The sequence below is a fragment of the Panicum virgatum genome, chromosome 6K, assembly GCF_016808335.1.
Source record: "Panicum virgatum strain AP13 chromosome 6K, P.virgatum_v5, whole genome shotgun sequence".
NCBI lineage: Eukaryota > Viridiplantae > Streptophyta > Magnoliopsida > Poales > Poaceae > Panicum > Panicum virgatum.
In genome coordinates, this window is record NC_053141.1 from 6,060,584 (window position 1) to 6,081,436 (window position 20,853).

The following is a 20,853-nucleotide window of genomic DNA, read 5'->3' on the forward strand; positions in this document are numbered from 1 at the left end:
TGTTGATAAATTTTTGTAGATATTTTATCAAACTTAAGATGGTTGGACTTTGGACAAATTTAAAGGAGCACTCCTTTGCTGGACAACCGGCACAAAAGAGTACCCATTTCGTAGAATAGAGAAGAAGCTATGGAGATTGCCAAAGTTTTCCAAACTGAACATTTGCTTTTCCCTAGGTGTTAAGTCAGTGCTCAAAGGACGTTTCCATCCTTGCACCATTGGCCCTAATTATCAATGAGATGCGTGCACAAATAATGGAACTATTTGATATCACTAGTTCAATGGTGACATTCTTCAACTATTATACAACCGTCTTACCCGCTCAAGGTGACATAACTCTACGAAAAGGGAAACGGGTGAAAATAGAGAGTAAAGACCTGAAACTTTCAGAGAAATCCAGCATGCATGCATATGGTTTGCACAGTAGTCTGCATTTCCTGCCACAAATCACACAGCAGAGCTCATCTATCAGGATTCAGGCAGCAGCAAACCATAAGTAAACTGCTGTAAGATCGAGGCACGCAGCGCTATCTAGCAAAGGGGGAGGAGTTATTATTAGGAAAGGGATGGGCTGCTGCTGCAGGAGATCGATGAGGAAGGAATTGCCTGGAAGAGGAGATCCCTGCATATCGATCTGATGCTGCTGTCCACAGCCAGGCAGGCCAGCAGCAGCAACAGCAACAGCAACCAACCTCCTCTTTGGGCGTCACGGGACTTCGATTTCCGCTCGGCGAAAAGCTCCCGCCTTTTCCCCTTTCCCCAACGCTCCCCCTTATCTCCTCCCCTCCCTCGCCTCCGCGCAGCCAACCACGCGCGCGCCGCTCGCAATCGCAATCCCCTGCTGCCGTGTCCTCGCCGCCGCTTCTCTTCTCCCCTCCTCTCCTCTCCTCTCCTCTCCAAGAGCTCGCTCGATCGCTGGATTCGCTGCTGCGCGGCCGGCCGGCGTCTAGGTAGATCATCTATCGTCGGAGGTGGTGATCGATCGTTCGATGCGCATGGAGGGGGGAGGAGGAGGCGGAGGCGGCGCCGGCGTCGGGGGGTGCCTGGGGCTGGGTCACGGCGGGGAGCCGCAGATCAAGGGCACGCACACGCACGGCGGCCGCTACGTGCAGTACAACGTCTACGGCAACCTCTTCGAGGTCTCCGCCAAGTACGTCCCGCCCATCCGCCCCGTCGGCCGCGGCGCCTGCGGCATCATCTGGTGCGTGCTTGCTCTTCTTCATGCCCCCATCTATCTGTCGCCCCGCTCCTCTCTAGCTAACTACGTACTCTCTAGCTCCCTCGTTTTTTTTTTTTACTTTTTGGAAGCTAGCTTTTGCTCAACTAATTAACTCTCGTACCAAAGCTTTGCATGGAACGAACCTGCTTCTTCTTGCCTTCTTGGTCAAGGCGGTGCGTCGCCTCAGCAAGACGCAAAGGCCTTCCCAGCAGCTAAGAATAACTTTTGCATCTAAGCTACTACGTGGTGCTTGGCCTAGCAACATGCATATAGTATATCAGATATCAAATTAGTAAGACTTACTTCCTCTTAATGAAAAACGTGCCTAGGCAGTAGGCACACGGTTGCGAAAAAAATTAGTAAGACTTACTGATCGAGCATCAAGTTTAATTTCTATAGGATTTGGTCTAATCGAAACATACATACATGCAAGCAATCACACCCTTACGTCCATGATCCATCTAGGTTTTGACTTTTGAGTCATAAGTCATAACTCATAAGCTTATTAGGTATCCCGTATTAATAAAACGCTACTAAAAAAATATCCTAATTACATGAGAAAATCAATATGTTTGTTTATGTTTTCCATTCATCAGTGGCCACCATGACAAACGCTACTGTTAATGATTATTAGTTGATTACTCATGTATATTCCTTTTGTCCAGTGCTGCTGTCAATGCGCAGACTCGCGAGGAGGTTGCCATCAAGAAGATCGGCAACGCGTTCGACAATCAGATCGATGCGAAACGCACTTTGCGAGAAATTAAGCTGCTGAGGCACATGAATCATGAAAACGTGAGTGACCCCTTCTCCTGTGGCTCTAGCTTATGAGTTGTGGCAATCTATGTGGTCGAGATGCTCCAGTACTCTTGCCAGATCAAGACCCATACGAATTCTTTTTGCCATTGTATTTAATTAACCATGGTTAACTCCATCTGTAGTTCATTGCAAATCATTGCAAAGGTAAGCCGTCCTGAGGAGATCTGCCAAAATTTCTGGTGATTCCCTCCGAAGCGAAACCATCCATTTCCTCTGTCTAGGCAGGAACTGCAAATGATTGTTTTAAATCGCTGCAAACGTTTGCTATAATGATAGTATCTCTGTAAAAGTAAATATCCCCTCTTTTTCTAAAGACATTAATTTGGTATTGTTCCTTGTTTTTCAAAATGTCACTCGCTCGGTGTTGTGCCAACCGCATAATCGGTCTCAGCAATCTTAACCATCCTACCTATGGCATGGAACCTATATTTGTCTTAAATAGTTATACAATGCATTATGAGGTGTTATATAATGACTCGGTATAGTAGTCGTACTTCTGGTGACTTGTGACAGCATGCATATCTACCCTTTTCTTTTTCTGCAGGTTATTTCGGTAAAGGACATCATACGCCCACCCAGGAGGGAGAACTTCAACGATGTCTACATCGTCTATGAGTTGATGGACACTGATCTTCATCACCTTCTACGATCGAACCAGCCACTAACTGATGATCATTGTCAGGTACAATGTTTTGTCAGAGACGCAGTACAGTTCATCTCGTGGCACTCATAAATTTCAAGTGTCATTTGTTTCATATTTCTATTTTGTTTTCCTTTTCTTTTTCCCATCGGCATCTCGCAAACCCCAGGCTGCAGCTGGTAATGTGACTCTCTTAGTTTCCCTTATTGCAGTATTTCGTGTATCAGCTGCTTCGAGGGTTGAAGTACGTGCACTCGGCAAATGTCTTGCACAGAGACCTTAGGCCGAGCAACCTGCTGCTGAATGCCAAATGTGATCTGAAAATTGGGGATTTTGGCCTGGCAAGGACCACAACTGAAACTGACTTCATGATGGAGTATGTCGTTACGCGGTGGTACAGGGCGCCTGAACTCCTGCTCAACTGCTCAGAGTATACTCAGGCTATTGATATGTGGTCAGTAGGCTGCATCCTCGGTGAAATAGTCACACGAGAGCCTCTGTTTCCTGGAAAGGATTATGTTCATCAGCTGAGGCTAATAACCGAGGTATGGTTTTCATTTCACCAGAAGTTGTTTTCTTTCTCCCCCTTTTGTGCAATCTTCTGTACAATTTTGCTAAAGGGTCTAAGATTACAGTTTTTCAGTTTCAATGTAGTATAGGTGGCATAATGCAGATGAAAATGGGTCTTGTAACACTTGAATGGTAATGTCTCAGAATTGTTCTCGATAATGTTTTTGTAACTCTTGTTCATTCTTGATCCAAAAGCTGGTAGGGTCACCTGATGACACAAGCCTTGGGTTCCTCCGAAGCGATAACGCCCGCAGATATGTGAGGTCCCTTCCTCAATACCCCAAGCAACACTTCCGTGCGCGGTTCCCCACTATGTCTAGTGGTGCCATGGATTTGCTTGAGAGGATGCTTGTGTTTGATCCGAGCAAAAGGATTACTGGTAATCTTGCAGCCCTGCATGAACTTGCTGCATTGTAATATGTCTGAGATGCCTATCTGGATGAGGAAGATTTTGCCAGGATTTAGTTCAAATTTTAACTAAATCCTGTCTCAATCACCGTCATCCAGACAGGAAAGTATGAATATCAATGCCCTAAAAGTTATGATAGAACTAACACACCCATGTAGATATTGTTATTGCATCATGAAAAAGATAAGTCTCTTGAAAGGTGCTAATATTGCTCCCTTTCTTTGTGCTATTGCAGTTGATGAGGCTCTATGCCACCCGTACTTGGCTTCCCTCCATGAAATAAATGACGAACCCGTTTGCCCAGCACCTTTCAGCTTCGACTTCGAGCAGCCATCGCTCACCGAAGAATATATCAAGGAGCTCATATGGAGGGAGTCTCTCAAGTTCAACCCTGATCCAATCCACTAAAATAGTTCCCATGTAAACTCGAGCAAACAAGGATTGCAAATCTATCCACTCCATGAGGAAGGCATGAGGCAACAACAAGAACTTCAAGTGACCACCCCTCATCATCTCATCTCGTCCTTTGTCGATTACGACACCCTGACATCGAAAACATTGGACATTTGTGAAACAAGAAGCTTGATCAATAATTTGTAGTGGCAAAAGTTGGCAGCTTATCTGCATCTTGTTAGGTTGTATCTATCTCCTCTGGTTTGTATGCTTTAAGAAATCTAGAGGCTTGTCACTGCCCATGGACAGGACTATATGGTACTACGATCTCTACACACTCTACAAACAGCAGCTCATGTCACCTTCCAGCAGTTCGTGTTATGTTCTAAAATCTTGATGAACTTCGCATGATGTAATGTGTACTGACCATTCTCATCGTTCATGCAAATGGCGTAGTTTGACACCGTTCTTTAGGCATCATGATGAGAACATTCGCCGTACATCAAACCAGGTGCATCAACAAGGCAACAGAAGAAGCAACACATTTGTTCAACTATGGACATATTACATGAAGCTAAACTGATGATGATCGTAGCATCAGAAGAAAAGAAAAGAGGCAAGCGGCCAACAAAGCTGCGCATATGATGTGGACTCTTTTCCTGGCAGGATGGATGCGAATAATTACACATGCTTGATGATGCAATGGGGAAAAAATGAAAAGGGAAAAGAAACAAGAAATGAAAAGGCTCAGCCGGCTGACATAAAAGACAATTCAATTGAATAAAGTTCTTGTGCAGCAACAACATGCTGTCTTCTTTAAAATCAAGTTGCCGGCTCGTTGTTTGTACACGCTATACCTGAGGAACCCTGCAAGTGAAAAAATAAAACATCAACCGATCAGCACTCAATGAAGTCCCATCCATCATGAAAACTTCTGGGCACATCGTTTCACAGGGTTCTAATCTCACATCTCCTGTTTCACAGATAAAATTGGATTGTTTTTCTAGAGCATGTAATGTAACTAAAAAAACAAGTGACAAATTCTAGCAAACAAACAAAAAGGTCGATAAGCACTGACAAGACAAAGTATAGCATTTAAACAACCCAATATTTCAGATACTAAATCCAAAATGAAATAGAAGTTTGTCCAATTCGACACTGAAATTCGAAAATATGACCAGCCATAACTATCAGCACAAATAGAACTGCATAAGTTACATAAGGAGCTGGTAAGCGGTAATAAAAAAAAACTCCAATCAGGCACACATAAACATGATCATTTTCCGAAAGTATCTGATGGCTCCAAAAATTCTAGGGTCCAGAATGAAGAGGGCAGTATTTGACGGACCTACAATTCCAAGGACCAGAAGAAATTGAGTAGGTACACAGGGCGCAATAACGATGCAACATGTATCTCAAAAGAATGCATAATATAGAGGTTGCAAGAATCCCATAGTTATTAATGACTGGTAACAATGTCTTAAAGAGCATATGGAAGTCATGTCTCGTACCTACACACAAAGCAGATCTGAAGCCCGTAAATGAAACCATGGTATTGGAGACGAGGATGTCGTACGTACCAATTGCTGTCATTTGAGGGGAATCCAATACCTTAGCATCCATAAAAAGTCACCAAACCTAACAGCAGGTTAAAATAATATGTCAATGTTGAATGTCATCGTAAAAACTACAAAAATACATTCAATAGTACATTGATAGTAGATGAAGGACAAAGGATACCTGGCTGCCACCACAGGAACTGATCTTTGCAATTTTAAGGGCTGAAGATAAGGCAAATACAGCCACGGAAATAAACAGCTGTTTCCTGCATATCAGCTAAAGCCTGAAGATTTGCTGTTACCACAGCCACTAAAACATTATCAACAGTGAATACCACACCGGTATAGCCATCATAACATTGCCATTATGTTCTGGAATAAAATTGCACCGCAAGGACCACAAAGATCTGTTTGGTAGTTACTCTTCCATCTAAACAATTATTTTTTGGGCAAGGATTTACTGAAAATGAATGTAATTACACAGATTATACCAGGTGACACATGTATATAATCTCACAATCTTGAAACATGTGGACCAGCTGTTTATTCTTCTCCACCTTGCTGCTCTAGTTTTCACTAAATGTTCATAGTGCGAAAAGATATGAACTTCAATATGCAGATCATCAGGACTGCCAGAAAATAGGCAGCTAGCAAAATATGAACTGCCAAAGTGCCAATCCTAAGGTAAATAAATTGTTGTACTTACACAATCAATTGTGGGGAAAAAAAGCAAAAAACAATGTGCAAAATGGGAAGTCCATATTATCAGAACAAAGAGTTGAGGATCACTCCAAGAGTTTAAGACCCGAATTCTTTACAATGATGCCTCGCTTTCTACCATCACTACAGAATCGAAGTCTCGAAGTTCGGCTGCACTCAGCTTTGCTTCACATACTCTGCCCTTCAAAAACCGTCCAACCCCGAATGCCTTCACGCTGTCAGGCAGTCAAATTGCATGCCCATGCACCATAAAACCACATATGAAGGCCCCGCAGTATATGCATGAGATCTATAGGGCTTCATATTTGCTGATCAAATTTGTTGGTGCAAGATAATTATGGTTTATTAGATCATCACTCAGAATATTCTTCTCCACTATATTGATCAACATCTCCCCGAGAATGCTTTTGGTTCTCATCAAGATCATCATCAACAGGAGATCTTTGGCGCTTTAAATTCTCCTATAAGGAAGAAAACCTTGAGTTAAAAGGTACAATGGTACATGTAATGCATAAAACAACTGTTTTTTATTCTTTTTTCATTTCATGTTTTGAGAGTGACAATGCATTCTATTTTGTTCAGCATTGTAGGATTTTGATGAGGCAAATGTACACTTCCATAAAGTAGCCCATCTCATCCAATGTATGTTACATTAAGACTCTATACTTTTGTTTCATCTATCACTAGGATTAACAATGAACAGTTTATGTGACAGCAAGAGAATGGTATTCAATAGGGGTGTGTGCTCATCACATGTTTATCTTAGCACTGTGCTCTTGTGTAAAACATGGCATAGAAAAAGAACAGAAAGTGAGTAATGTTCTGACATAGCAACCACAGACATTTAGTCATTGTAACAGTAATAATGTTAATTAACAGTAAGAAAACAAGCAGTTAGACAATAGGTTCAGTGAGAAAAATGTTTACATAAATACTTAGAGAAAGAGAACTAATTTCGTTTAAGGTTTAGCTAAAAGAGAGAATTGATGACAAACTACAGGGAAGATTGAACCCATACATGCATGCCTGAAGACTCTCCACGCTCCATGGTACCGCCATGAGCTGTTCTGCTCACGGTAATTCGGGAAGGCACTGGAAAATGCTCAATTTCATCCCCCGACCTCCCCTCCTTAGCTTTCTTCTTCTGCAAAACTAGTTTAGTAGGAAGAGGCTGCAAAAAGGACATAAACATGGCATCAGTTTACACTACTGTGCAATCATTCCCATACATCAAAATTAATTCAGAATGAACCTAACAAGTTACCAAATATCTTGCACCCTCCTCCTCATCAAATGTGACAAGGTATGTTGTCGGATCATCTTTATCATCTCCTCTTACCTGAATCAAAACAAGAATATGTATGTACATATGTGGAATGGATGAGTATTGTGCCACCAGCTAATAGACACAATCAAAGAATAAGTAGGGAGACAACACATACTTCCCAGTGATACTCTCTTAGCCAAGAATACTGGATATCATCTTCATCATCCAAGTCTCTAGCAAGCTGATGAAACCACAATAGTCACCATCAGAATCAGGTAGTGCATAACATTTTGAATATAAAATATACCCGAAACCAAGTCATACCTCATGGGGTGCTGGGGCCATGTATGCCAAAAACTTCTCTTGTTTTGTAGGGTCTGAACCATTAACACTAAAACTTTTCATCACAGCCTGCCATGAAAACATAAAAACATTCCAAATATAAGGGAGGGCATCACCTAGGTGTAGTATCATTTGGGATGCATGTCCAGAAATATGTGTGGGTGTTGACGCTCAAATCAGGTGTGGATGTCCAATTCCACAAACTCTAGAAAAGAGTATTCATGTTATCTAGTCGTCCGATTAGTCGGGATTATCGGTCCGGTGACCCCGATAAGGGACACCGAGTAGGTCTGGGCGACTAGTTTTCTAGTCGTCCGACTAGTCACGATTAGTCGCGCCGATCAGGTTGGAAAACGATCAGACTTGAGATTGTTTTGTGGGTTGTTTGAGTTGTGGGCCTCGGCCGGTGACGGCTGGCAAGGTGGCCCATTAGGTTTTTGGTATATAGAGGCTGAGACAGAGTTCTGGACAGTTCACAAATCATCTCTCACAAGTAAGTGAGAAATCGACCATCATTGTTGCCTTCATGCTTGCTTTTTATTAAGTAATATGCAGTACATATATCATATCGGTCCTGGGACACATAGGACGACTAGGCAGACGACTAGGACCGACTAGGCTCGACTAATCGGCCTGGTCAACGACTAATCGCGACTAGTCGTCTGATCGGTCCCATGGCGACTAGGTCCGACTAGACGATTTGAAAACATGGACCAATTCAGAGGTTTATCTCATTTTTATTTTCAAAAAATTGAACAGAAAAACATTTTCTGTAGTGTCACAGTACTAAGTCCTGACTGATAAATATGCCATGGATCGATTCCAACATGCATGATGCATCACAGGTTTTAAAAGGAAAAAATAAAAGAAAATAAATGAGGACCGTCGTTTCCTGGCCCACTAGCCCACCTCTAACCGCGACTTGCCCTAAATCCTTGTGCAGCCAACAGCTGCCATCTTTCTTCCCCTCTAGCTATACTTCTCTCTTCTTTGCCAACGGTGCAGCCACCACTCTGAATTCCTTGCTGTTGGCCATCACCCACAACGAGGATTAGCAACATAAAAACTGATAGGTCATGTCCTTGTCTGTCCAATGCTCACAGTTTTACCAGAGGGCCACTCAGTGGATTTGGCCCCTGTACATTGCTGCAGCTCTCTTCCTCTCCTGCACCGGCCGCCTTTGCCTTCCCTTCTCTATCTTCCGCTCTTCTCTCGCATATGTGGGCCTAACTTATATCTTCAAACGTTCAGCTTTTGCCTTTGATGTGGCCGTGAGGTGTCTAGTACGAGCCAAACCACATCTGTTGCGATTTGCGAGATGATACAGCAGTACGAGTCAATGCGACAAGCAAGTCCCGGTAACACTGGTCTAGAATTCCCTTGATATGGACATGCCAATAAATTTGAATTACACTACGGTATCTCCGCTACACTCTAGATATACCCATATCAAGGAGGGCATTGCAATTAAATAAGAAATCCTAGGCCAGAGAAAAATTGAGGAAACAGAACTCACCCGGGATTCACATTCATCACGTATGGGTCTTTCAAGCTTGTTGTACTGCTCAGAATCAGCAGTTGGGTCTCCATCAAAATTCACCATGACAAACGGATCATCGTACCTGTTTAGGTGAAAAGATAAGGTCGAGATAAGAGTAATAAATTATCTAGCCTTCCAATATGCTTCCTAAGGTAAACTTTGGTGCAGTTATACCTCAAAAGAGGTAATGAAGAAATAGGGGGGGGGGGGGGGGAATCACGGATTACTGTTAAAGAAAATAAAATTTTGAACCATAAAGCAAGGGCCTTTTCTTTTCATAGATATAGAAATAAACGGGTAAGAAGGCATACTCAGTAAAATACCAGCACCACATCTGGTATAAAAAAGGAATAATGTACATATAAAGCAACATCTGAGAAGTAAATACCTATCAAAATCAGGTAGCAAAGGCATAACCCACTCAGCTTGCATCCCACGTTTAGTCTGGTGAACAGGCCGTGATTTGGCTGCTCTGAAGGATTCTTCGATGGCTTTGATCTGTTTCTCTCTGATGTACACATTAACAGGAATATAGTGTCAATGACTGCAGCAGGCATGCATGTTGCAGCACAAGATAACCTTGACAACCCAAAGAGGAGTGTGAATAAAAGGAGAACCAAACCTATCATTAAGACTGTCCAGGAAAGCATTACGACCCATCCTTGATTCCCGCCTTTCCTTCGCTTGCTTCTCAGTAAGGGACTGCATAGCCAACCAACATATTTAATATGTATTGTTAAGTAATATAGTCTGCAACTAAGAACACATAAAACTCAGTATGCATTAGTGCATTACCGTTTTGGCTGCATCAGTACTCAATGGAGATATATATTGTGTTTTGACCAGCCAAGAAACACCTTTGTCAGTGGGCCTCTCCTTTTTCCTTATACCTTCTTGTTTAATAGGGGTGAGGACCTCATCATCTCTCAGTAGCTCTTCGTCTTCAGGAGCTATGGGTGGCTGAACAGCAGGGGGGCTGAGACATGTTTGGTATGAGTTAGGGATACTAGAATAAATCCTCAGAGACACAGATATCAGACTCATGAAAGCTGGTCCAGTACTTCGGTCTAATCCTTACTTGTATACACTCATGTCAAGTAGGTCGAGAGGTATCCCAAGATCCTCTGGGACAATCATTTTAGGCATGTAATTTTTCTCCAATGAAGTTATCCTGTATTTGGTATATCTGGAAAGGCCGTACACGGCAAAATAGAGTAAGCATAGTAGGATAATTTTAAAAGCTTTTAAAATGGCAGAGTGAAGGGGTCATTGAGAGCAACATAAAGAGTCAAGACATAGTAAGCTTTCAGCAAACTGCAGGTACCACAAAAGGAAGCAGAATGCCATGGAAATACTCTACAATAATAAAGCAGAGTAGCACAAAACACAAAAGCATGGTGGCAGTGGCACAGGACAACCAATTATGTCATATTTATGACTTCACATAAGTATACCAAATATCAATCTACTAATGTGATTCATCTCCTCTGAAGCAATAAGCTCAATGCAGAAATATTGAAACTACTAACTTCGATTTTTGGTAAGGTGAAATGAACACTTCTAACAGTAGTACAGAAGAAACCTCCAACAGGCATATGGCTTACCCATGTTAGCACAGTAAAACCCGCTTGCCTATAGTCAATTCTACAAATCAATCTAGCCATCACCCTCCACAAATAATCAGATTAGCCATCAGTGCAACAGGGACGAATGTGTGTCCTTACCCATTCCATAGTGCATGAAATGACCAAAACAATTGAATATACAACAGCAAAAGTAAGGCATAACTTCGCAGCCAGCAGAAAACAAAAAACAATCGTAGGGTTATATCTTCTTTATGATCTATACAAACAAAATTGACTTTTCTCGTAGGTAGATCAGCAAAATTTAAATGTGGCTTGTACGGTTGTACCACTCGAAATATGCCAATTACTAGTAAATGTAGAAACAGAACAGAACAGCACTGAAAAAAAGGAGAGTATATTAATGATGCATACCGGTCCTTATCCTTATTCAGGGGCAGCCATTTCAGCTGGGCACTTGGATCTGGGAGTTCATTCCTAAACCTGTGTTAACCAAAAAGAAAAAAGGGTCATTCAATTGCACAGTTAATAGACATTGATCACTGAGATTTAAAATTTGATATAAATTAGGATCTGTCTAAGGCTCCATAAAACATGCACATATCCAGAAACTTATTTTAGATACCAGGTAATGGAAAAAACAGTTATTTTCTCAGAGTAACACTTCTCATACAATTCCTAAGTCTTAACGTGCCTGCCCTGCTACAACTCATAACAAAGAAAATTGCTCAGTGGACCAACACATGAACCTTTAAAGCACTATACTCACGATAGTTCGCCAAAACTAAGCAGAGGTACTTCTCTCTCCAAGCACATAGAGAAGCACAAAATCCAATGAACCTACGAAACAATTCGAATAAATTCAGAAAAGAATGCTCCTTTAGTTCCAACAGCCCTAGAATTCAACATTAATGCACTAACTTCTAGTACACAGCCTGTGTCACTCTCACTAATTAAGGATTGCAAGTGTGGCCAAGTTCTAGACCCCTAAGGCATGCATGACCAATCACACACTAAGTTACCCAACCACATGCTGGGAATTGAAATTTTGGCGCAAACACACTTAAAACCTAAAGGAGCAAAACTGTCCCCAATTAGCAATAGCAAAGATCAAAACTTGGCTCGACTTACTTGTGCTTGCACAGGAATGTTGTTGGCTTTTTGAGCCGGTTCTCAAACCTCTCAGCATTAGGCGCTGATGCTGGGCGAGACCCAGTTGCCGCTGCCCGAGAGCCACCCGGTGGATGGTGGTGGCGACTCTGCGACGACGGCTGCTGCTGTGAAGTGCGCACCTGCTGCGTCTTCTGCAGAATGTGGGCCTGCGTCTGGCGCATCATCTGCTGTTGCTTCCGGTCCTCCACCCGCTGCTTCTCGAACTCACGCTTCTTCCGCGCACGTCGCTCCTCCTCCGTCTCGGTCCTCGGCAGCGCGGCCTTAGGCTGCTGCTCCTTGGGGACCGGCGGGGCCTGGGCAGGCGGCGGCTGGGCCGGAGGCGGAGGGGGCGGGGGCGGGGCCGCAGGGGGAGGGGACGGAGGCGGGGGTGGCGCCGAAGGGGGAGGCGGTGGCGGGTTGCTGGTCCCGCCGTAGGGCGGCGGCGGGGGCTGGTAGTACATCTGCGGCGGGGGCGGGGGCTGCTGCGGGGGCCCGGGGCCGAAATTGAACTGCGGCTGGTGCGGCGGCGGCGGGCCGGGTGGTGGAGGCGGCGGGGCACCCGCGTGGTAAGGCGGCGCCGGCATCCGGCCGTACGGCGCCTGCTGCTGCGGCGGCGGCGCGTACGGGTTCATCTGCGGCGGGAAGCCGCCCTGCGGTGGCGGGGGCGGCGGGTGCTGCTGCGGTGGCGGGTACGGCCTGTACGATGCCATCCTGCGGCGGCGGCGGCTGCTAGGGTTTGCCCGAGCCCTAACCCCAGCTTACGGACCTCGGTCCCGCGGCCACCTCTCGCTCCCCCGGCTCCTCGTCCGGCGCCGCCACCGCAGAAGCTTCTAGAACCGCGCGCCCGGGCCCCCGGAACCCACTCGACCAGATCTGCGGCGGCGGCGGCGGCGGCGTGCGGGGGAGCGAGATGGTCGGCGATTTGGCGAGGAGCAGATGAGAGGGTGGAAGCGACGGGGAGATTGCAGTGTGCTCTGTTTCACGAGCGCTCGTGATTCTGCCCGAATTTTGCCCAAGTTTGAATTGCTTTGTCTGAATTTTACCAGGATTTGGATATCAATTCAAATTTAGCATTTATGTACTTGGTGGCTATAAACGGCATGACACATCTGGAACAGAGCTGGACATACTGCAACTGTAGGGCTAACAGCATCCCCAATATACTTTCTCCGTTCCAAGTTATAAATCGTTTTGGATTTTCTAGATTTATAGATATTATTATGCATCTAGACATAATAATATATATTTAAATATATAACATCATCTATAAATCTAATAAAGTCAAAACAACCTATAATTTAGAATGGAAAGAGTATTACTTATAAATTATAATCATACGCAAAACATATTTTTTCTTCGTTACCAATAACTACTTTCCTGTTTTTGGTAATGATTGTTGCAGCAACTATCAAAATCTAATAATCAAGAATAGGGTAGAGGGAAAATCCCCTTCATTTAGGTAAGAGGAATGCGTGTTTTGCTTATTATAAAAAAAACTTTTAAGTATTGGGGATTGGATGGTAATCTACTGAAGCACCTCCATCCAATCACCAAAACATTAACTTTTTAATATTGGGGAGAGGGATAAATAATTTGTTGGTGATGCTCTAACAATAAAAAAGACATAATAACTTTTCAAAAAAAGAAAATGACATAATACGGTTGCTTTGAAGCATTTTATTCCTTGTGTCCTTTACGCCTCTCTCTTCTCTCCCTTTTTTTTTGGCGTGTATGTTTTTACACTTTTCATTTAAGCAGATCCTTTTATTTTGCTTGTTATGAGGAAAACATAAACATAGGTCTTATTTTTCAGTGGTTGTGTCCGTCCAAGGTAATTTAAAAATTGGTACTTATTGTAAGTCAAATTTTTAAGCAACCAGGAGAATACACCTCAAATTAGGGAAAGTCTTACCTCACTTTTATTTGTATAATTGTGCAATGGACTGTTTTGTATTTTTTTTTTTGAAGTAGTGGTCCAACCACCTAATCATGCATGTGTACCTCCTTAGGCCCGTATCTGGGCACGTGCAGCCCGTGCGACCGCACAGGGCCCCCGAATTCGAAGGGCCCCCAAAATATTAAGTATATATTAGATATAGTCATGTAAACACTTTAATTTAGTTGATTGTTTGACCCAATTTGTGGCAAAACATGGCCCAAATTGCTCCTAAAAAATAAATCGTCGTAGGTGTATCACTTGCGACTTTTTTTTACATGGGTGCTATTTGGGGTCACGTGTGTGATCTCAAATGTACCTGTCACAGCACCCCAACCTCTTCAAGATTTCGTGTTTTGGGCATAAAATCGGCCTAATAAACCAGACCCCTCAATGCTTTGTTGCTAGAACAAACTTTTTTTCGGAAAAACAATTTTTGTTGCCCAAACAATAACAATTGTTCCAGCAACAAAAAAAAATTCCGGAACAAAAAATAGTTATTGGGCCTTATGTGATGATTTAACTATCAGTCACACGTGTGACTTCTAACATTTGTGCTTTCACACAGCACATTGCGCTCGTGTGACTTCTAACATTTGTGCTTTCACACAGCATATCGCGCTTGCCAACTGGTATCGCTTGGTATTCATGATCCTTCACTAGACCACCAGGGCCCCAGTCCATTGTTTCGCACAGGGCCCCCGAATTTGCCGGTACGGCCCTGGTGACATGGCATAGACTACAAACTATGATAAGCGCTAATACACAATCACTCATTCGGTATCCTTTGTTCATCTTGAAGAGTAAATGGAGGGTGATCTTTTCAGCAATGTTATACATGGAGTAAGTTACTACATTATTATTGCCAAGAGGTCCAAGACTAATAATACATACAAGCAACAGAAAGCATAATATAAAGTGTTTCATTTTCTCCTTAGTGTCATCATGCCATTTTCTCGTCCTAGGATTTGGAGGTGGGGGTGGAGGAAAATAAATAAAGAATCCATATCATAACTGGTTTTTTTAATTTGCCTACCTCTATTCTATGACGGCATCAATGATTTTGCCAAAAGGGGTGACAATGTGCACTTAAATCAAACTTTAAGCCGCAAAATATTAAAAAAATGTTGAAATCTTGTCTACATTAATATTGCCTACGTATGTTAAGAAAGAAACCTTTGCCGCCTCTACGACGGCCCTCAAAACCTGCCAAACGAACACAACGATTACCCATTGACAACGAAAGAACAAAAGATGTTTCATATATCCCTTTCAGATATATATCATATATGCATTGTTCCGCGATGACATGTGAAATTCCATTGGCCAAAACACTACCAGATAATCGGCGGGTTCCAAACTTTGATGCCTCCCTCCGCAACTTAATTTCAAAATCTTGCAAGCTATGAAGCGTCCGAGTCCTTGCGCGCCGCAGCTGGTGGGGCAGCAGCCAAGCACAAGGCGAAACCCTGTAGCTGTGTTCGCTGGCTTACAGCAGCTCACGCTCGCTGCAGCTCATCCGGTGCTGAACTGAACTTGGCATGGCGCTGATGAAGTATTGACGCTGTGTTGTGTTTAGTTCGCGAAAATATTTGGATTTTGGTACCGTAGCACATTTCGTTGTTACTTGATAAATAGTGTCCAATCATAGACTAATTAAGCTTAAAAGATTCATCTCGTGCTAATCAGTTAGACTGTATAATTAGTTATTTTTTAACTGTATTTAATACTCTATGTATGTGTTCAAAAATTTGATGTGACGGATACCGTATGAATTTTTTGGAACTGAATCGCTGCCAGAAAAGGAGCGGGCCAAAAGTCTACACGGGCCTGCCAATCTGTTCCGTTCCCAGCTTACGCTTACACTACACAGTTACACAACAGGCCGGGCCAACCAAAACAACACCGTGAAAGACGCGCGCATGCTGAAAGGGAGCGAGCAAAGCTCTGCGCAGCCGGGTCTTTACTGCATCTGAAGATCTGAATCTGAACCCTCGACGCCCCCTCTTCCTCCCATCTTTCGCGAGGCCAAGGATCCCTCCCTTCGGCTGCAACCACCCATTCTTTTTGTAAACAAATTAAGATCAAGACCCTCATCATGAAAAAAAAAAGTAAACGCACGAGCTCGACATGGTAGATTCAGTTCTTTGGCATAATAATCAATCAGAAGGCATTGTCGATTCGCCGCCGTGTGCGGCTGGACGTGCGATCCGGCGATCGCTTTCGACCCGGTGTTCATCTCCCCTGGCTTTGATGCCAGCCATGGCAGCAACCGCACGGACAAGCTAGCGAGCAAGGCACGGGCACTCGGCACTCCGCCTCCACTAGTTGGCCACATGACAACAGGACGCAAGAAGAACAGGGCGGCGGCGCGGGCAGCTCATCGCCGCCGTCTCGATCGTCCGGGGGATGCGTGAGTGCGTGACGACTGACGACGCCGGCCGTGCTCGCTCGTCCGGGTCGCGAGGGGTGGGGTAGGGTGGGGTGCGTGTGTCGCGACTACGTGGCACTGTGGATCGGGAGGGGAGCGCCTCCGATCAGTTCGTTTGGCGTAAAAATTTTAAATATATGGACACATATTTGAAGTATTAAGCATAGATCAATAACAAAATAAATTATAAATTTTGTTTGTAAATTGCGAGACAAATTTATTAAATCTAATGAATTCATCGTTAGCAAATATTTACTGTAGCATCACATTGTCAAATCACGATGTAACTAAGCTCAAAAGATTCGTTTTGTAATTTACACGCAAACTGTGCAATTAATTTTTTTATTCATATTAATATATGTGTCAAAAAAATTTTGGCCAAAAACTGAACTGACGAGACAAAAAGCGGCGGCCGGCACACGGCTGCCAGACTCACTGCCGAGTGGTGCAGATTGGTTAATTGCCCGCGTCCGTGGCCGGCCCAAGAAATTGATGGCGTGTAGGAGTACAACCTTTGGGGTACACTTTGGCCCATTCTATTTTTTTTTTTCAGAAATTGCCGCCCGGTGCAACATCATACGTGCCGGGTACAGATCACCACAGCATCAAAGTTTTTTTTTTGGCTTTGGAAAGATTGTCTTCCCAAAGGTTTATTTTTTTTGGAAAAAGACCAAACGTTAAAAATTGGACGATGCCTTATGCTACAACTCAAATCGTACCATTTAAGCGGAATCACTTCCTTTTGGTTATTTAAAGTTCTTTTCGATTCAGCACTAGGGAGAAAAGGACTAGTACATAATTTATTCTAACTATCAACTTGAAGCATCATCGCGTCGTTGCACACTAAGCGAGCAACATCGAGAAATCCAAATAATATCTCAAAACTAGACAAAAGTGTTGTAGTTGCCGAAAGAGTTTCAAGTGAGCAAAATGCAGCCCACACCTCCATCTGCGCCACCGACTCGCCATTTCGATTACGACAACCCAAACTTCTTTTTTTCTTCTCTAGATTTTCAACACTTAGCCTATTTTACATGCATAGCCTTTTCTAATTAAGTTCCTTGTTTATTACTTACAAGGTACGTATACGTAGGTAGAATCCTAGCACTGCAAGGAACTTGACACCATTTGTTTAACTCACTACTACAGATCGGGCCATTTGTCCCGGTTCCAAAGGGCTATTTGTCCCGGTTTTGGAACCGGGACAAGGCCGCCGGGACAAAAGCGCTGGAGGCTTTTGTCCCGGGTGGTAGAACCGGGACAAAATGTCCCTCGCGCTAAAAAATATTTGCGCTCTGCAGGATTGGAACCCAAGACCTATTGCCTAGCGCATGGCTTCCTTACCAACTCAACTAAGTAGTACATGTGACTCAGTAAAAAATAACTCCCTTTTAAACTATCACGTGGAGGGGCCTTTTGTCCGGGTTGGTAACACCAACCGGGACAAAAGGGTCCTTTTATCCCGGTTGGTACCACCAACCGGGACAAAAGGGTGACCCTTTTGTCCCGGTTGGTGTTACCAACCGGGATAAAAGGGGTTGGACCTTTTGTCCCGGGTGGAGCCACCAACCGGGACAAAAGGGGGGCCTTTTGTCCGGGTTGGTGGCTCCACCCGGGACAAAAGGCCCAAGTCCCCCCGCTGGCCCGGCTAACCTTTGGACCCGGGACAAAAGCCACCTTTTGTCCCGGGCCCAAAGGTAGCCGGGATAAATGACCTGGAACAAAGGCCTATTTTGTAGTAGTGACTGCCTCGCTGCTGATGACAAGTACTATGGCAGCATCACGCCTACGTATCCAGGGAGCTAGTGTGGTGACTACCTAGGCGCTTGCACGTTGCGTTAAGCAAAGGCCCATCCTGATTGCCCCCCTGTGTGTGTGTGTAGCGAAATTACTCAAGCACATAGGAGTACACATGGTGACAGGACAAGCAAGTGATCATGTGAGAGACAAATTATTTCTTGCAATATTGTCAAGTGGAGGCAGCTACAGTATGTACAATGTACATCTCTCTTGGCTCCCCTGAGAAATTAAGTTAACAATAACAAGGGGAGCCCTCAGAAAGAAAAAAAGGGAAAATGAAATTAATTAACAAAAAAAAGAGAAAGGAGAGAGTGGATTGGGGTTGCAGAAGAGAAGGGTGGAGGGGATGGATGGATGGATCTATGCATTCACCAGATCCAATGCAGGTAGCCATCCCTGTCCTCCTCATAATTAGTGCCTCACCAACCAATAATTCTCCACCACCTCACGCTCACTGACACCTCCTCTCTCTCTCCTCTGTCTCTCTCTCCTCCTCCTCCGTTTCATTTCTCCCAAGAAAGCTAGCTAGCAAAGCTTGGATCCATGGATGGACGACGGGCCGGACGTACGACGGGGGCGCATCAGGTAGAGGTAGCTATGGACACCGAGCTGGTTACTGACCTGGCTCTCAATCGGGCTGGGTGGGGGCTTCGGTTCTTCTCGGCTAGCTGCTGGAGCGTGCGCGCGAGGTCGGTCTCAGAAGGAGAAGGCCGAGGAGGAGGCGCCGGCGACGGCGAGCTCGCCGGCGCCGCCGTCGTCGGGCGCGCCGGGGAGGAGGAGCGCGCGGCAGAGCGGGCAGGTGGCCTGGCCCTTGTCGACCCACTTGTCGATGCACGCCTTGTGGAAAGCGTGCGCGCAGTTGCCGAGCTCCCGGACGCGGTGCCGCGCCTCGAGCGCGCCCAGGCAGACGGCGCACGTCGCCGGGGCCGGGGCGGCGCCGCGGCGGGCGCGGAGGAGGTCGGCGTAGCGGACGGCGGGGAGGCGGGCCTTGATGGCGGCCGGCGCGGGCGGGGGCGGCGCCGCCTGCAGCAGGGACGACGACGGCGGCAGGGCCCAGAGGTCCGGCGGCGGGCCGCCGGCCGCATAGGCCGGGTGGTCGTCGGCGGCCGGCGGCGCCGCGAGCCCGAGCGAGGAGAGGCAGAGCAGCACGGCGTGCCGGAGCAGGTCCAGCAGCTGCAGCACCAGGATGAGCGGCTGCGGCAGGATCACGCAGTAGCACACCGACGGGAACCCCATGGCCGGCCGGCCGGCCTTGCTTTTGCCTCGCTCCTTTTTTCTAGAGAGAGATGGTAGAAAGAGAGAATGGTGGTGGAAGGAGGAAGAGGAGGGAGGAGGGGAGGTGTGGGGTCTATATATAAGAGAGATGGACCGAACAAGGGTTTGTTTTGGGGGCATCTATGTTGGGAGTGGGGGGCTACCTAATAAGAGCAACGCTCCGCGTACAAACAAGCACGCCACATGGGTGCCCAGCCATCATCCATCGACAACCGACCGGCGGCGTGCACGGTTGGAAAACTAGCCAAGACTTTTCTCTCCGTGACAACGAAAGTGTTGCACCTTGCTACAAGAAATTTCAATGATCAATTAAGAACGTTCTAGATAGCACGTGTCTAGTAATTAATAATGGATATTACAGACTGAGGATGAGGCTACCATCTCATCTCATTTGGATGTCATCTTTTCTTAAATATGCCGGGTTTGGTAGATCGACTTCTAAGCCAGCAAACAACAAATGTGAGGTGAGCTAGTTGATACAAACCAAAATAATTGACGGTGCCCATGTACATGAGCAATCCTAGCTAGTTATATCACTCCAGATTGGGGAAGAAGAGCATGTAGAAGAAGATGTTTTGCTGTACTAGCTGGAGCTTCCCAGCACTAGATATTTCCTCGGTTTAGGGTGTGTTTAGTTTGCAAAAAAGTTTGAGTTTTGATACTGTAGCACATTTCGTTATTATTTGACAACTAATGTTCAAACATGGACTAATTAAGTTTAAAAAATTCGTCTTGTATAAAACAGTTATATTGTGTAATTAGTTATTTTTTTAATTGTATTTAATGCTCATACATGTATCCGAAGATTCGATGTGACAGATATTGTAGAAATTTTTTTGGAACTAAACATGACCTTACTTATGTTAGGATATTTTACGCCTTTACCCGAAAAAAAGATATTTTACGCCTTGGTAGGAACTGTTGGTGCGCGTAGCGATTCCGCGTGCTGTTTGTTGTATGGGTTGCACGTACACGCACACATGTGTTGTCGTGGGGGCCTGCCTTGACTGCTGCCTCGCACTACACATGCGCCCCACTTTAATTAGCTGTGCGTGAGCGCCGGCTTGGTTGGCAGTTTGGCTCTGCCTGCCGGCGTCGATCGATCGGGACGGGGGGCAGGTCGCCGCCGCCGCCACCGTCGCCGCCGCCGGCCGGTGAGGAGGAAGAAGAATCTTGCTCCTGCCTCATGGGTTGGGTG

General features: G+C 45.1%; 3 protein-coding genes across 3 annotated transcripts; 1 reads left to right on the top strand and 2 right to left on the bottom strand.

The window, feature by feature from the left end:
• The first annotated feature begins 644 nt into the window (after positions 1–644).
• LOC120711444 (mitogen-activated protein kinase 2-like) lies at positions 645–4,479 on the top strand. The gene is made up of 6 exons (XM_039996965.1): positions 645–1,201; positions 1,885–2,014; positions 2,583–2,720; positions 2,891–3,223; positions 3,444–3,627; positions 3,893–4,479. The coding sequence occupies exons 1-6, from the start codon at positions 990–992 to the stop codon at positions 4,063–4,065; spliced, it is 1,170 nt and encodes a 389-aa protein (XP_039852899.1). The 5' UTR covers positions 645–989; the 3' UTR covers positions 4,066–4,479.
• A 1,636-nt stretch (positions 4,480–6,115) lies between these two features.
• On the bottom strand, positions 6,116–13,193 carry LOC120711443 (protein PAF1 homolog). The gene is made up of 12 exons (XM_039996964.1): positions 12,193–13,193; positions 11,476–11,544; positions 10,557–10,664; positions 10,274–10,454; positions 10,101–10,180; positions 9,867–9,986; positions 9,455–9,560; positions 7,921–8,007; positions 7,772–7,837; positions 7,594–7,668; positions 7,348–7,500; positions 6,116–6,790 (listed from the first exon to the last, which is right to left on the bottom strand). Exons 1-12 carry the CDS (start codon positions 12,921–12,923, stop codon positions 6,683–6,685), a joined length of 1,884 nt encoding a protein of 627 aa, XP_039852898.1. The 5' UTR covers positions 12,924–13,193; the 3' UTR covers positions 6,116–6,682.
• A 5,319-nt stretch (positions 13,194–18,512) lies between these two features.
• Positions 18,513–19,751, bottom strand: LOC120711445 (brassinosteroid-responsive RING protein 1-like). The gene has a single exon (XM_039996966.1). It carries the CDS (start codon positions 19,614–19,616, stop codon positions 19,077–19,079), a length of 540 nt encoding a protein of 179 aa, XP_039852900.1. The 5' UTR covers positions 19,617–19,751; the 3' UTR covers positions 18,513–19,076.
• Positions 19,752–20,853: the final 1,102 nt, after the last annotated feature.